At 29.9% G+C, this 18138-nt stretch overlaps 1 protein-coding gene across 1 annotated transcript in view; it reads left to right on the forward strand.

The window, feature by feature from the left end:
- The window catches only part of LOC119674821 (retinal homeobox protein Rx), a 150775-nt gene that overhangs the window by 23320 nt on the left and 109317 nt on the right, over positions 1–18138 (forward strand). Inside the window, exons 3-4 of the mRNA XM_038085979.1 lie at positions 1635–2885; positions 2975–3141. Coding sequence (XP_037941907.1) covers positions 1635–2885; positions 2975–3141 — 1418 coding nt within the window. The remainder of the gene's footprint in view (positions 1–1634; positions 2886–2974; positions 3142–18138) is intronic.

Raw genomic sequence — 18138 nt, forward strand, 5'->3', positions numbered from 1 at the left:
GGACTCAATAAAAGGCGACGTTTAAGAATTTTTATTGCCGCACATTGTAAATATGACGCGGCTAATTGAATGCCGTTTATTCGACGGGTTCTATGGAGAAGGAAGTGCAAGTAGGTAAATACGGGTGCCAGTTTGTTAGGAAAATTGCTTGGGTGTTAATAAATTTTGCTGTTAAGTAGAAGACCATGCATGTGTTTTATTAAAATTTTATATTTGGTAATAAAATTGTGATATGTATTAATAAATTAGTATTATGTGACTTTTAAAAGGTATATGTATTATTCTCTAATGTTCATTAGTATGAAAAATGAGAGAGGGAGAGAGAGAGAGAGACAGTTGTTATTTGTAAGGTATCTAATTAAATAACAATTACTGTTATTAGCAATAGCTTGAAAATATAAATTGATTGATTTTGAAAATACATATTAAATATCTTACAGAATATACAAATCTATTAATTATGGTATTATCGAGGGGATTACTGTAGGCATGTATAACATAAAAAATAATGGACTCAAACTAAAACATTAAATATGAAAAATAATTAATGATGGAACTAATCAAAAAAAAATAAATATGGCATTAATATATAAATTAATTAACTATAATAAGCACTGTCTTGAAAACCAATATTAATCAAAATTATTAGAATGTCGTAATAATTAATCAATGAACTGATTATAAAGATTATAAGGATATGTATATCTCAAATTTTTCGCATGTCTGTGTCCTTTGTTTTGTTCCTTCGATTTTCTCTATAAAATACGGTTTGTAACTTATATTCTCTTATATTATCAGTATATAATGTATACTGATATGCGTATACTTTTACTTATGCCATTGTACAAATACATAAAGTAATATTATACATTTACTATACCAGGTAGCCCACTTGAACTACAACTTTAAAACACGCTGTATTTTCTAAATTTGACATAAATTTTATTGAAGCATTCAAAATAATATTGAAAAAAAATGGATTCGTCAACATTTTTTTGTTTTCCATTAGCCCGTCTTAAGTACGAATTTGAGCTCTGAAATGGTCCACAAATGAGTTGGGCATTACAAAATTTGAGGCTGTAGAGTCGTCATATAATCCCGAAGACGAGCTTTAATATGTTTTAATTAATACTCTCGTGTTTTTAGTGCTGACCTTAGTTTGCCAAAAACCATATATCGTATATATTGGTAACCTTTGTGGACATTGCCAGATCAAAACGAATTGTAAAATTTATTCTGTCAAACATTTTCAATTACTGCATGATTTATGTAAAAGTGAGTACTACGGAAAGGTTCACTCCTTGTCCCTGAAATGTATTGTTATCTATGATTTTTTTTCTGTAGATATTTGAAATAACTAGAGTCTAGAGGAAGAAAACAATCATCGACGAGAAGATTCAATAGATAAAACAAATATGTCTCAAATAATAATGAACCTTCTGTTTTTCTTTAGCAATGAATTTTCATTTTTATACGAGAAGTTGCTCAAATTTCGGATATTTTTCGAATATAACATAACTCTTTTCGCACTAAAACATTATCGTATTAATTGCACTGAATTTCACTAAATTGACTTTTTCTCTAATCTATTTTGTAATTCTCAAATTTCTATTTTAATTCTCTAAATCTTTTAGTTGATATTTCAGATGATGCCACCGATTTGCGGTGCAATATGTCCTTGGTGCATTTACGTAACATGGACAACCACATGGCAAATATTTTGCAACAAACACAAAAACATGGACCATTCCCCCTATCATCACCGACGGGTCATCAAACAACGCCACATAATCCTTTACATTTGCCACCACCAAATACAACTCAACTAAATTATCACAATGTCATGATGAATTTTCCCCACCAAGGCACTACAAATGTTAATAACAACGCCAGTAGTCCACGTCTGCATTATGGCATACAATTTGAACCCGCCGTCGAGCACAATTCCTTTCGCAGCAGTCCCTCTTTAAGTAGCGAATACTTGAATTCAATGCACCAAATGGTAGAGGCGAGTCACCTTATGCCGCCACTGCATCATACACATCAACTGCATACGTTATCTGAAACAATTACGCCGACATCTAATGCACAACTTCCGACACAGTTAAGTCATCAACAGCAATTGGCTGCCTTGGCAGCGCAGGCACAAGCGCAACATGAACAAAAATACGCTAAATCATCATCGCAAACTACTTCGTCAAACACAGCTAATCAGGCAACCGCGGCATATTTTAACAGCGCCAATCATACGAATGGCTCCAACGGGTCGCACGCCATTACCAACACAAACAATATACTTGATTTTGATGAACGCTCTATGTCTTCATCATCACTAAATGAAGATATCGATGCTGCCGATGATGAAGATACAAAGGAGCACCGCAATTCCGCAACGATTGATGTAACAACACCGCAATCGCCTGCAATCGCTGCGAAAATGCAATTCGGCAATCTTAAACGCAAGTCCGCTGACTCCTACTGTGATGAATTGGATGACCAAAATAATGAGGCACACATTAATGCTGTTAAATTAGCCAACGGAAGTATGCACGATAATTATACGCTAAAGGGTTTCGAAGGTATAAGAGCGCGTTCATTTGAAGAAGTTCAATCATTGAATGACAATTGCAATAATTTAGAATCACAGCAGACTCAGCATCAGAACCAACAACAACAACAGCAGCAACAATTCCAGCAGTTACAACAACGACACTTGGAAGAATATCGGTTAGGTGCTAGTGGGTCGTCTGGTCCATCGGAGCAACAAGATCGTATTAATGATAGTGACAGCGTCGTAAATGGTAGTTGTGCGTCTAGTGAAGATCTCAATCAAACGAATTCAAGTGAACAAGGCGAAAAAATAACTTCGGGCAGTGATGATGAAGGTAAAAGTTCATATGATCCTTTATATCTTTGTTTTATTTTATGTTTTTTCCATATAATACTTCATAATATGCTTTACATCTCTCTGCAGGTCAAGACGATAACTGTTCGAAGAAAAAGCATCGACGAAATCGTACCACCTTTACCACATATCAATTACATGAACTTGAACGTGCTTTTGAAAAATCTCATTATCCTGATGTGTATTCAAGGGAGGAGTTAGCAATGAAAGTCAATCTGCCTGAAGTTCGAGTACAGGTGAGCTAATAATATTTGTACAACAACTTTAGGTCTACATTGGATTGGACGATATAGAAATATCAGACAGAATAGCGTTCTATTCGAACTTAAATCTGATATTCCAAGTTCATTGAAACTTGTTTAGTTCAAAATTTTTAATATAACTTCTTTGTTCATATCTCAAGGAAATAGTTTAGAAATTGTGTTTCAATAAATCCTTTTTAATTGTGACTAAACATAATAATAATATTTTAAGGTCTACGATCTATGCTATCGTATTATTATTATAATTTCGAACTTTTTCTTAGCAATTTAAACTGAGAATACTCCAAAATAAAAATCATATAGTTAGATTTTTCAATTATTTTGACTCAATCACTGTATCTTTAATAATCTGGTAAGTTTTGTTAATGTTTTAGTGTACTTTTGAGAACGGCATTAGATTAAACGTATAATTAGCAGTAGCTTGGCATAACTTGACGGATGTTTATCGTGAGTTTGACGCACAAATCAATGCGTAACTTCGCAAAAAGTATCCAACAATCCAGTGGTGGTTTAGAATAGATCGTATTATATTGCTTATGCCCACGTCTTGATAAAACTGTAAATCACACCCATTTTATGCCAACAAAGAAAAATGACTATTACAATTGTGCTTGAGATATGTGTTACTCTTTTGTTATTCAAAAAACTACGAGCCTATCACACTTCTAGTCCAATTTTACAATAGTTGTTTAGAGGTCTTAATACCATCATATACGACAAATCTGTTTGTTAGTATAATTATTAAATAAACAAAGGACCTCATAGCTATGAAAATTTGAGCCTCATCACTTAAAAATCGTCATCCAAAAAATGTTCTTCCGAAAATAATCGGCATAGGTACTACGTATTACGTTTACAATTTTTAGTATTTTTGTTAAATTATTATAAGAAGGATGAAAATGCAAATCCTAATGGAAAATCATCCATAAGATTTTACCATATGTAGATACCTATAAAAAATTTTATATTTTTTGATGCAAGTATATATGTACTTACAAAATCTTTATTGACAATATAAATACAGATATAGTTTATTGAAGTCTAGACTTAAATAAGCATAATATGTGTGAAAATTAAATCTTGCCTTTTGCTTGACAACTGAAGATATATTGAGTGCCTTTAAGTTCTTTCCGATATCTTTAATACAACAGTTAACGTTTTTTTATACTTTACCCATATAGATGGGGTACATTTTCCAATTATAGTATCTTCATTCAATTGGAAATAAAATTTTGTTTTTTCTTTTATATATATTTTACAATATTAGAACTAACCTAATTGTTAGCAACACAACTACTTGTTAACTTACACCGATAAAGTTAACTAAAGAAAACCGGAAATTAATTTATTTCCGTTTGCGATTTATTTTAACAAATTTAAATAGCAGAAGTACAAACAATGTTGTAAGATAATGAAAACTTACAACTTGGAAGCAACTTGAAAGTGGTTGCTAGCAACTCGACCCATACAATTAGCATTAGTTGACTTTGATTTATTGGAACTACGAATCAAAGACCGACCAAAATTCATTGGCCTGAAACAAATGAAATTGCATGCCTCAAACGGGGAAAAAAATTTGTCTGTTGTATAAGTAAAATTTGCTTATATAATGTAATTTAAAAATCATAAATAATTAAGAAAAAATATTTTATTTAACAGTTGCACGATATTGTCAAAAATATGCTCCACAACTATTAATTTCTCTACAGACACTGGCAGCAAATAAATTTATTTATTTTTGGAAACTCCAAACTTATTTTTTTTTACTAAATTTGTCAACGAAATTTCATGCATTTGCAATTATAGTTGAAATTTTCTTTATAAAATAAACTCTCATATTTACTTACATATACCATATATATAGTAAATATATATTTGTATTTATGCAATACAACAAACTTATTTGTGAGCTTCTCTAACTAGACGTAGTGCAAGACTGCAAACTTTTTAAATTCACATTAAAATTTATGTCTCAATTGTTAAAGACAATATTTGAGCTGAAAGGATATGAACTGAAATACTGAAAGGATATGCATGTTTAGTGGCAATAGACGGGTGGCAAATTGCGACAGGAACCTCATAAATTCCATTGAAACTGGTGTAGCATAAAAGACGCGCATATTAAATGGGGAAATGAGAAATGTAAGCTATAAGACATTACTGAAATATATATGTCTATTATATCTTTTCTATATTGTGATTTGAAAAGAAGCGGTTTTACATTTCTAACTGTTTAAAGTACTTAAAAATTGTAATAAACTCTTATTAAAATGCAGTTAATAATTATACTCGTAAAACAATAGGGTATATATACCTATATTGTACTAAGTTGTTCAAAAACAAACAGTTTTAAGTTATAAATATGCTGCTCTTTTTGAATATATTATCTCTCTTAACTTCCATACACTTATTCGAAATACATTCTAATTTATAGAGCCCATCTCTGTAGTAACTTTCGGAAGGATGTCTCCACTTTTTAGTCTTTGCCAATGATTTAAGATAATGTTTAATTATTAAGTTCGTACACGGTAACATAATGGACCAATAGACCTAAATGGATACTTAAGTTCGCTGCTATAATCTTATCTAACCTAATCTATACACAGTTTTTGATAAAAAAAACTTAATTGGGTACAAATTAACTTTAAACACTCTAATCAATCCGATTCTTTTCAGATATTGGTAAGAAAAGTTGATTACAGGGCCATGTAATCCCATAACTACATATACATCTCATAATACTGATACAACTTCGTGTTATTTGATTAAAGACAAATTTTCGTTTTGTGTAGTACTCAATAAGGATTGAACTCTGCACTAGTAATGCCCTGATTAAAATACTGTTTGATTTAAGCAAGGTGTTAGGGCCATCCTATACTTTTTGTTTCATAATTACTTTATTGTAAAACGCGACTTATAATGAGAATAATTTAGTTCAAATTCATTTTAGGAAATGGTTATTAAATCTTACTCTTCCAAAATTTTCTTTGTTAATGTAATATTGATATGAAATGTTGAGTACTGGCTAAAATAATTTCATCACTCGACATAGCACCAATGCTCCTACATGATATTTCAAAAGGAATGATTATCTTAAATCTTGTATCTTATCTTATCTAAATTTTATCTTTAGTATTGTATGGTACTATGTAAATATGAACTGAACTCTGTATTAATTGTGCCCTAAACATAATCATAAGAAAGCAAATAGCGCCATCTGGTGCTTTTTGACTAACTTTTTAAAGATAACTATAATTAAGCTGATTATTATATCAGTTTGCGACACTTCTGTGGGTGTCGCTTAAAGATTTCATAAAATTATGTCTTTTGAATTCAATACGATAATACAATAGGCCTATACTGTAATAGAGACATGAGTAAATCTTTAGAGCCGATGTTATAACGGAACTACAAGCTTAAACATAATGACTTAATGATGTAAATTTGTAATCTGTACAATCCCTTATACTAGAACAACTTATTTTGAATATATGATAAATATTTGTATTTAGTGCTATTATTAAAAATGTAATCAACTGAATTCAATGTTATTTCTATCGACAGCCATACACAAAAAACCAATCAAACTTTTTAAACTAGCATTTACCAATTTCATTATGCAAAACCAAAACTCAGCCGCAAATAGATTGAGAGACCCCGCCGAAAAAATGTGTTCATAAACATTTGATTTGTGATTTGTGATTTGTAACTCAATCAAACGAATTTCCTATAGCGAATATCTAACAACTAAATAAACTAGATGTCGATGTCGATGCCGATGCCGATGCCAATGCCACTTCGATACAAAGTCAAATAAATGCATATAAAATTGATTAAAATGAAATTGCGATATAAAAAGGGTTATTCAGTATTTGCAGTATAGCATTTGACATAATTTGAATTCGTGTCAATTTGACAAAGTGACACATAGGGGACGTACGCCATAAAGCGCCATCTACAAACGCTGATAAACCTTTGTGCACGTGATGAAATTTCAAATTTACCGCAACGTAAAACTAAATAAATTTTATTATTTCGTTTCATTACATTATGTTATTTATATGTATTTATATTTATTTATTTAACTATATTGAAAATTTATTTTCAAAACCCGCGCAACTCTGCGGGCTTATGGCGTGCCTGAATCTTACGAATTGCCGGAATGTTTAGTCAATAAAAATGATTTGTCAAAACACGAAATTTGATATACTTTGCGGGTGGTTGACAAGAGTAGTTCCCGTCTTATTCCTTGAATTGTTTCTTTATTCCATAAGTTCCATAACTCAACAAAATACAAATAAATAAAATCATAAATAAATTGCATTTTCATGTCCTTAAACGAAACTATTTGGTTTTTGCCTAAAGGGGATATTCTCGATTCTTGATTCTCGATTTTTGTCAATTTCGACACACACGAAATATATTACACGAGTAACAAATTGAGTTATGATGAATTTCTTTTTTATAAATTCTGATTTCCAAATTTCATTGCATGATATTAGGCTCATTAACCCTTTTACAGATTGCTTAACAATAAAACGGTTAGTGTTAATAATAATTGAATGTTGATAATGATATAAAATTTTTAGTAAGGATAAATGGAATTGAAATAAATTAAATATTAAACCTAAGCCAGCATACATTTGTTTTGTTAAATAATAAGTATTTTTGTTCAATGAGACTTTAGAAATCAATAAACCATTATAGTTTAGGTTTTACCTTATTATAAAAAATGAGAAGATCATGTAAAATTAAGCTTTTCAAGCTACGGACCATAAAGTTTCCATTTTTACATCATTGCTTATAGATATTAATACCGATCCTGCAAAACACATTTAAAATTTTACTAGTCCTTATTAATAACATTACAAATACAGTACGTTTTGTATTAAGATACACTAGTTTAGGGAATAACTTTTCAAACCAACAACATACAATTTTCTTGTAAATTCTTTTAATCGTAAATACTTCTAAACGTTAACATTAAAATATTTTAACTCATAATTAATGCAAATAATCCCAATTCCACTCAAAATCAAGTGTTTACAAACTTAAAATCATATTTATTTCATATAATATAATTTATTTGTAAAAAATTTTATAAAAGATATGGAATTATGTTCTTTAAAAGAACTTGATCAGAACTAAAACTATAAATATATACCATTCATCGAGCAAGCATACTTGGAAAAAACTGTTCGGAATAAAAGTTATGCCATAAGATTCTAAAAAATATGTAATTTAAGACACATAAGGATCGTATACAAGTATTTTACTAATCAAACATTCTGTAAGAGTTTTATACCAACAAAAATTTTTAAAAACTTATACTCTTAATGCATAACTTTTGAGTTACAATTATTTAACACGAGCAGGGTCCAGTCGAGCAGGGTACTGCAACTTTCTAGGACTATTTGATGGACTAATTTGCTATAAAATGAACTACAAAATTTCTTTAGTCGAAGTGATCGTAGTAACAGATAAAACCAGCACCACTCTCCAAAATCATCAAACCAAAATCAATGGTTTTTAGAAAATCAATGGGCACTATGACAATAAGTCTTATTGACTACATAACTCTGACTAAATTTAAAAAATGAGTTTTCTTCTGAAAGTTTATTTGTAAAAACTTAACCTAAAATAAGTAAACAATTTGAAATATTCTTTGGCTTTTTCTGTTTATATATACTAACATATAAGCCTCAACACAAACGTTCTTTAAAACACTGTGTCTATCGAATATTATATCAATATCCAAACAAAAAAATCAAAGGAATATTGCGAAATCAATTCATATGACAAAAAATTTATTGTTTATTTATTCCTATCACCGTCACATAGTGTGGCAAAAATAAAATAGATAATCAAAATTCGAAATTTTTTTAAGCCAGTATAGATATTAAAATACCCTTTTGTTTAAATGTAGTTTTTAAGATGAGCTTCCTTTTGAATGTACTTAATCGGTATACCGTAACCTCCCCAAGCTTTGGCCCAATCTTTACTGGTTCGCTGATGCTCAAACAAATTGACACTAAGTTTTTTCTGTGCCGATTTTATTAATAAGAGATGGGAAAACTCAATGATATGCAGGCATCTGTATGCAATTTGGCCACGCACCAATTTAAGGAAATCGAACTCTCTTATTGAGATCGAGATGCTATCAGTGTTGCGGTAGGTTTACTTACAGGTCATTGTATTTTAGGTAACCATGCTAAGAGACTAAATCTTCCTTTCAACCATATCTGTCGGAGTTGTGGTTACAGATACCTGCTCTGCTTCTGTCCGAATCATGCGTGGCGTCGCCTTTACACTTAAGCGACTTTCCTTTTTGGGGATCTTGGCGAACTTCAGGACTTTTCTTTGAATAGAATCATAAGCTTTGCCAAAGTTTCTAAGTGGTTTTAACTCTTGGGTTTTTTATAATACGATAGCACAATGGGTCTTTAGGCCTAAGTGGTTCCCATGGAATCGCCGGTATAACTTAACCTAACCTACTGATTCATTAATCTTTTTTCATTAACTTTTCTAAAATCCCGAGATAATCTGGAAAGGATTAATTATGATACATTTTTTGAACAGTTATATTTTATTTATAATTATTAATATAATTATTTAATGTTTTTATCTAAGACTAAATTAATTTAAAATAAATATTTGAATTAAGAGGATAATGATTATTTTTTTTTATATTATTATTTTATATTACATATATATATTTTATATTATATTATTATTATTGTTTTATTTCTTATTACTACCCTTAATGTTTTTATCTCCATTGCCAAACAAAGCAGAAAAGTTATATTTAATTATTAAATTTATGTGACATCAGTATTTATTACATTTATTGTCTTCATGCAAGCATATGCTTCCTCTTCCTCTTAGAGTAAGAGCTAATGTAAATAATAGAAAAATAATTTATTTATAAGCTTAAACGCATAAAAACATTAAATACAGAACGAATTACGTTCGACAACGCAAAGTAATAATAACTAAAAATCAAGCAGCAATGAAATTGAATGAACCTCAATATCGCATGGGATATGCTTACGAATATCCTTTAATGTTTACTTCAATACATGCAAATCGTATGCATACAGCTAAACCTTCACATGCACTCATCCACTCCCTCTCCTCAACACGACAATAAAACAACTTAAAGACGTTAAAGATCAATAAAAATGGTAAAATATTAAACAAATATCAAAAACATTTAAAAACTAACAAAAACAAATAAAGGCAACAACAAATATTAAAACAAATGCAATAAAAATCCATTTTATTTCTTAGGAAAATGGCATTCATATATTTTATTTGTTTTATTTATTTTTCTTTTTTTGTGTATTTTATGTATTTTGTTATTGGTTTCATTTTATTGCACATATGACAAATATTCGTATGACAAAAGTAAAAAAAAAAACAAATTAAAATAATAAAAAAAAAAACAAGTTTTTCTGATTACTTTTTTTCTTTTCTTCTTTGCATGCAATGCTACTATAAATGAACAATTTCTTAATAGTATTGGTAAATAAAATATAAACAATCATTCAGACACATACAGGCCAATACATTCATATGAATCGTATAAGTGAATATGTTTGTGGGTGGTTAGGCTGTTAGGCGCAGTGCGGCAGAATTGTATTTTGCATAGCCTTCATATATTTTATTTGACAGTTTTACGATTTTTAATCATTTTGTATGCATTGTAATTGATATTTCGGTTAAATTTGGTTGCTTTGTAATTTGAACAGAAATTTATTTCCAATTTCTTTATGAGATAATAAAACAAACCAACAAAAAGAAAAATCAATTATTCTTTAATACAAAACAAATGGTTTTGACAACGAAAATTATTTCTGCAGAAATATTTTCATACATAAATTTAATAAAATTTTTTTTTTAATTTTATTAAAAACAATAAAATCATTTCATATCATGAAATCATTCCTTTAACATTTTTGTGACTAAAAATAAAATTATTTATGCAGTACTAGTTGTATATAATATGTATATACAGTCAAACCTCCATAACTTGAACTTCAATAACTCGAATTTTCTATATTATAACTCGAACTAAAAAGAGTGCAACGGAGTTTCAGAAAGCAAATTACATACAATTCTGCTTCCATAAATGGGACCTATAACTCGAATTTCTCTATAACCTCGAATAAAAATATTGTCACGTGCCAATAGGAATATGGGAAAGTGCATTCCATGAGTCGAAATTTTGTTTTAAGTATGAATTCATAACAGTGTTAGGGAAAGTCCCTTTTTCCAAATCAGATGTTTAATTTTTCTTTCTTATGTTATTTCTTTGTGCAAATGCCAGTCGCTGGAATTGGCACATCTTCCGCCGAATAAAATCTCTAAATTGCAACCGCTTGATCAGGGAGTAATTCAAAATTTAAAGTGTAATTATCGAAACAGAATCGTAAAAGAAGCACTAAAGCGTATTAAAGCAAAAACAGGATAATTCACTTATGGATTGTATAAATTCATTGTAACAAAAGCTTGATATATTGATGTAAGTAGTCAAACAATAGCGCACTGATTCAAAAAAGCTGGATTAGGCCAATTTTCTACATGGGACGAACACGACAAAAATTCCTTTAGTTATCTTGAATAACATTAATGAAAACTGTGAATTTATGTAAAAGTAAAGTAAGTAATATAACTTCCAATGCTACTCTTAACGATTATATTGAGCTTAACAATGAAATTTGTACATAATCCTTCCTACAGATGACTATATTATTGAGCATTAGGTATAGCTCTGAATTAGTGGATCCAATTCTAAGCGCAGCGAAAAGTGATGATGAGGGTTGGGTGGATGTCATTGTTCATTAGCCTTCCAAGAATGAAGTAGAAGACTCATTCAAAATTCTGAATTTTTATTTATTAACGAATAATACTACAACTGATGATCACTATAAGGCTTTAAATAAATTGGAATCTCTTTTTACTGAATATAAGAATAAAAAGTTTTAATCCGAAACTCTAATTTCTGAATATTATATTTACTATAACTTCTGTGGATCCCAAATAAATAAATAAATATCTTAAATTCTAGTTTCTTTCAAAAATTAAAAAAAAATTCTCTAACTCAAAGTCTTCATAAGTCGAACCTTTTCTTTGTAAAATAGTACGTCGAGTTATTGAAGTTTGACTGTACTTTAATTGCAATAGTTTTAATGTTAAAAAAATTTCTGTTAAGTAAAATATAAAACGAGCCACTTACTCAGACCTCTAAAACAAATACATGAACATCAGAATGAGCACATGACGAGGAGAGCAAAGGAAAGATGGCGATAATTAACTACCTGTAAAATAGCTGAGATCATGTGTAGACACATATATGACGAAAAGTACACCGAGGATGTTATATCGTCCAGGCAAAGGAACACAGCAATGCTTGTAGAAAATGCAACGAGTTGAATACAAAGGAAACTTTGGAGCATCTACTGCGTAACTGCCCGAAAACTCGACATAAGTACTTAGCCCCTAAGTCAGCTTTACCTGGAGCACATACCTAGATGTCTGTTGAAATCCCAACAAAATTCGCTAATAAAACGCGCATCGTAAGCGATCCACACTATCGCTAAAAAAAATAAGACTCTGATCTGGTATCGCAAAGGACATCAATGGTCTACGTGTGGCCTTTTTGGTCTGCCAGCATAACCTAATATATATATCTAAAATATAAAATTTCTTCCAACCTTTTCAAATTAACTGATAAATGCTTCATAATACACATAACATCAACTTTCTAAAATATAATTTTAATCACTACAATATAATCAATCAATAAAAACTAATACATCATTATAGAAAATAAAAAAAATAAATCAAATTTCTTTGCGTTCCAAATTGATGTACGAAATACGTTCTAATTAGTTCATATTATGCTAATCAATCTTCTATTTTCAACTCTAATTGTTTCTCATATAATTTAGTTTTTCCAGTAAATTTCATTTTAATTAACCCTTTTCTTTTAGTTTCAAACGTCATTCCCCAAAAATGCTTCTTCTACACAAGAAAAGTTACACATACAACCCAACAAAAAAAAGTGTAAATAAACTTCACTGACATTTTTGCAAATTTTTCAAATGATTATGTTTAATCCAGCGTATGATTAGGTCCTTCAATGTCTTCTGTACTTACGACGACGCAAACAGCGCAACAATAACACACAATAAACGGCGCTTTACACTTCGCACCCTCAAAACACTTCATCATCATTTAACATACATACATTTTTTTGCTTTGCAGTTTCACTTGTCAAATATGCACGCCCTTAACCCTTACTTTACTTTGTGCGCTACGCTTATTGTTGCTTTTAATCAGAATAGAAAAACTTTAAGCATAAAAAATAAATGTAATCTTTAACGAAGCATGCGACCACAGCTTGCATTTGTTTTTCTTTCTCTCTTCAGCCGCCACTGTTCATTTTTCCACATTGAGTTTTCTTCCATTTATGGGAATCGCTTCGTAAAATCTCACACTAATCCAACCGAAGTAATTGTCATTTATAACTTTGCACGGAGTCTGGTCTAGTCTGGCTTAGTTCGCATATTCGCATACAAAAATAGAGTTGCACTGCGAAGGAACATATGGTTCGGGTCACATCATTAAATTTGTCTGATCATTATTGTTGTTGCTATTGTTTTTATTTGGAAATTATATTTTCACACTTATATCTTAAGTTCGGGATTTACGAATTTTGGCGTGTAATTTTGGATTGTCAGCCAGTGATAATCCTCAATTTAATTTGTAGATTAATGTTTTTATTACAGTAAAAAAAAACAATTCAACAATAATATGTTTGCAAAATATGTTATATACAATATATCAGGCCTACAAATAGTTTTTTTATTTATTGTTTTTGGTAAAGAAAATACGTAATTTTTTTGCCCTTGAATATACGCGCATCTTTCAGGTGATTTCTGTTTGTATTTCGACTCCTAGATGTGAAGTGGTTATAGTCAAATAGCTAACGCTCAAATCTGGGGACTACGATGAGTGTGAAAGAAAGTCCTAGATGTCTCAAGGACTTTCTCACCGATTTTCCTGCAAATTGTCGAGTAACAAAATCACTTTGACATCTCTCCTGACCCATTTCGGTCGTTTTTCGATCAATGCGTGATTTAAATCAATAGGCGATAGCGTTTTGATTTAACAAAATCACTTCGATATCTCTCCTGGCCCATCTCTGTCGTTTTTCGATCAATGCATGATTTAAATCAATAGGCGATAGCGTTGTGCATTAACGGTTTTGCCGAACTTGCGAAGTTCATAATACACAATAACACTATGGTCCCACCAAATACAAAGTATGGTCTTCTTGTTTAAGTCATTCGGACTTTTTGCTGAAGGGACGGTTTCGCAGATGAAGGCCATAATTTTTTCTGCTTTGAGTTTTCAAAATAGATAATTTTTTGTCACTCATCAAAACTCGAAATAAAAGTTTCGAATTTAATAAAAATTTCGAAATATTTTCGTAATATTTTCGCATTTAAAGTTTGAATTTGATTTTGAATTTAAATTTAAATTTGACTGTAGTAAGTATTTTTACTTAATAGAAATTGTTGTATTATCGAAACCTCTATGTTTAAAGTTTATTATACATGTTTCGAAACTTCTACTAAAACTAATATCATTCTGAAAATTTAAATGTTTGAATAAAATTTAATGACAAATCCGATTCAGAAATAAAATATTAATACTTCTGAGATATATTTTATAAAATGTCATTTATGTGTAATTAAGTAGGTATACGTAAAACATAGGGTACAGCAACAATAAATCTTTTAAAAACACTTCTTAAAATCTAAAAATGCTATCTAAACATCGCAATCAATGATTTTGTTAACATTGATTGCGATATTAACATAGGCGGAATTATGTATATAAAAACTTATAATACAATGAAATGTTTATCTAAGTATTTTTAATAAAAACTGTTATAATCTGAAAAGTTCAACATGTACTACTTTCTTCTGATTTTTTTTATAATTATAGGTTATAGTATAAACCTCCATAGTAGAAAAATGATGTTCGTATAAGTTCTAACGGCTCAAAGACAGGTTGGCTACACTATCCAAATTTATAACTTTAGAAAACCTCTAATTTTTTTGTTACAATGAAAGACGTTTCTATCAATGCATCTAAATCTGAAAATTGGAAAACTTCTATTTTTAAACACATTTTCCAACGACTTGGAACACACCGCATTGTCTTCATGAAAAAATACTTTTTTCTTCATATGGGCTGTTGTTCCCGATTTCCTTCTTCAAACGTTCTAGTTAAGACGCGTAACAACCGCTAAAAAAATTCTAAGCATATCCAAAAATACGAACACAAAAATACTCTTACGAGGATAACCTTGTCAGCCGTCTTTTACGTTTTTGACCGATTTGCCAAAGTTAACCCGCTGCTGTCTACTTAGCCATCTACCGACTTGACTCTATAGTGAAGTAGTGTATCCATGTTTCGTCCATTTTTATATACTGCTCTTAGATCTTCAACCTATTATTTTTATGTTACTGACAGCAAACGCGCCACCCACTTCATAAACACCTTTCTCACAGTCAAATGTTATATCAAAATGAAGCCGACAAGTTTCTTTGAAATTTTTTATTTATTAACTACCGCCTATAACTGCACTTTACAGTATACTGTGGATTTTTTGTTATCTTCCTCTTTTGAGTCACCAGCGTATTTAACATCATCGATTTTTTACAGTCTCGTTAAAAGTCTACAAATCACTTCTCTACCATTTGTATCGATTTGTATGTATCCAGGTAGCACTTATATTTCTGCTCTGACGATATTTTTTCCCATTAAAAACTAATCCAAAATCTAGACACAAAATTGATTTGAATCTATTATTCTGAAAATTTTAGAAGTATATATAGTTCCAGAAAGAAATTTGATTAGTGAATAAGTATAAGTAACTGTTTGAAATGTACTAAAGTTTCAGCAAAGTTAAATTCAACATCTCATCTACTATTTTTCCAAATGTCACTCATACTACATATTTGTAGATACATTAGCTTCCTATCTAAACAATCTATTTTGATTTTATTTCATTTTTTCTATATTTTCTAATCATACAATAGAGCACAAATTAGCTCATACCCTAGAGATAATTTATGGCTTTTATTAGTTTTGTGTTGCCACATTTTATTTTATAACAATTTTCACAATTGGACACTTGGGAATTGTAATTTCAATCATATTGTGTATTTTTATTGGGTTCGAGATATGCTGCAATCACTTAGAAGTGGTCACTGAGGTAACTTACCAACCATTTAGTTAAGTGTAAAAATTTTTTCGAGTATAAAAATAGCGTTAAAATTACAATTTAATGCACTGTTTGGCATAATAAGCAAATTTACTTAACTCAAATTGATTTTACATAAATTGGGATTTTCACTTTGATTAAGTGCTGTTTAATGGCTCTTCGGATAATAGTTGGGGCAGAGAAGTAAAAAAAAACTTAAGTAGTAATATTAAGTTACATTTTTGTATAGATGAATCAAAACTACACCAACTATTTTCTTTCAATACAACAAGTACCTGTTTCGGCTCTACAGTATACTCGAATTTTACCGGAAATATTTTATATTTTCTTTGATCTCAAATAATTTGGCATATCAAATTACTTTTGTAATTTGCTGGTGTTCCAATTTTTCCACTGCACACGGAACAGCACTGCTTAATCGTGGAAAATTCATAAAATTTCAAGAGAAACTGTCAATTTGAATCAATACGAGCTTAAGTTGTCAAATTGATATGATTTCAGGAAGATCAATGACGTGTAAACAAAAAATACTTCCATTGTATTTCAATTTGCATTCAGTAAATAAGACATTCCATACAGGGTACAACACACATGTATCTGTCTACTCGTACATATTCGTACACCGAATAAAGTATATTATAATCGGCTTAAATTAAATGCTTGTTATGACATATAAAGTTTTGTGTATCTTTAAATACATTTTCATACAAGCACTTAACCATGTATTTCTGAACTCGAATGCTAATTATGACAACTAAAATCGGATTAAAATTAATTTTAAAGCCCCACAAAGAACTCCAGATTGCTTCGACTTGAGACGTGAAACATAAAAGCAGACAGCAAAACCACCGACCATTCCCCGTCTGTTTATTTTCATTAAATTTATTTCATTTTATTTCATTTAATTTTATTTAATTTTATTTCAATTGAAATAAGCACAAATTTAATTAATTTTAACCTTAACAGTAATTAAGTCTTTAATGGCAATATACAGGGTCTTTTACTGTTGCGTGTTTCGCGTGGTTGTTATATTTCCGTTTTTAATTAATTTTGCGTTACTTTATTTTTTTATTTATTAATTAAGTTATTTTCCATTTTTTTTTTCTTTATTGCTTTTATACAGAAATTGTTTTTTGATTTAATCAGCACACAATTATTTTTCCCTCATTTACTAATTACGTGCGTTATAAAGTTATTATGTGCTAATTAATCACTTCCCAATTTAGTGGAGGCTTTTTATTTATTATAAACAAATTGCCTGGACTCATGATCAAATTGTTTGGAGGTCTGAATGCGTGCCTGCAAATTTTCCGCTCAGCACGCAAAATATTATAATTAAGATATCAACTGAAATGTCAAATAATGTACATTAAAACAAAGTTTTAATTTATGCAAGTCACCCACCCCACTCCCCTCGTATATTATATAAATTTATTAAGCAAAATGCATTAATTTATGCATGTCGTAAGGAATTATGCATAATCAGCGCTGGAGTCAAAATTATTCAACCGCCTTCAACCGCCAAATAATTTCTTCGGGTTTATATACCAAGTATAATTTCGATTTAAGAGAAAAGTGAAAAATATATTTATATATAATATATGTAAGTATATAATTTGTATACGCAAATACACAAAACTTTATGCTAATACAAATTCTAAGTTATT

Source organism: Teleopsis dalmanni, chromosome 2, assembly GCF_002237135.1.
Source record: "Teleopsis dalmanni isolate 2A chromosome 2, ASM223713v2, whole genome shotgun sequence".
Classification (NCBI taxonomy): Eukaryota; Metazoa; Arthropoda; class Insecta; order Diptera; family Diopsidae; genus Teleopsis; species Teleopsis dalmanni.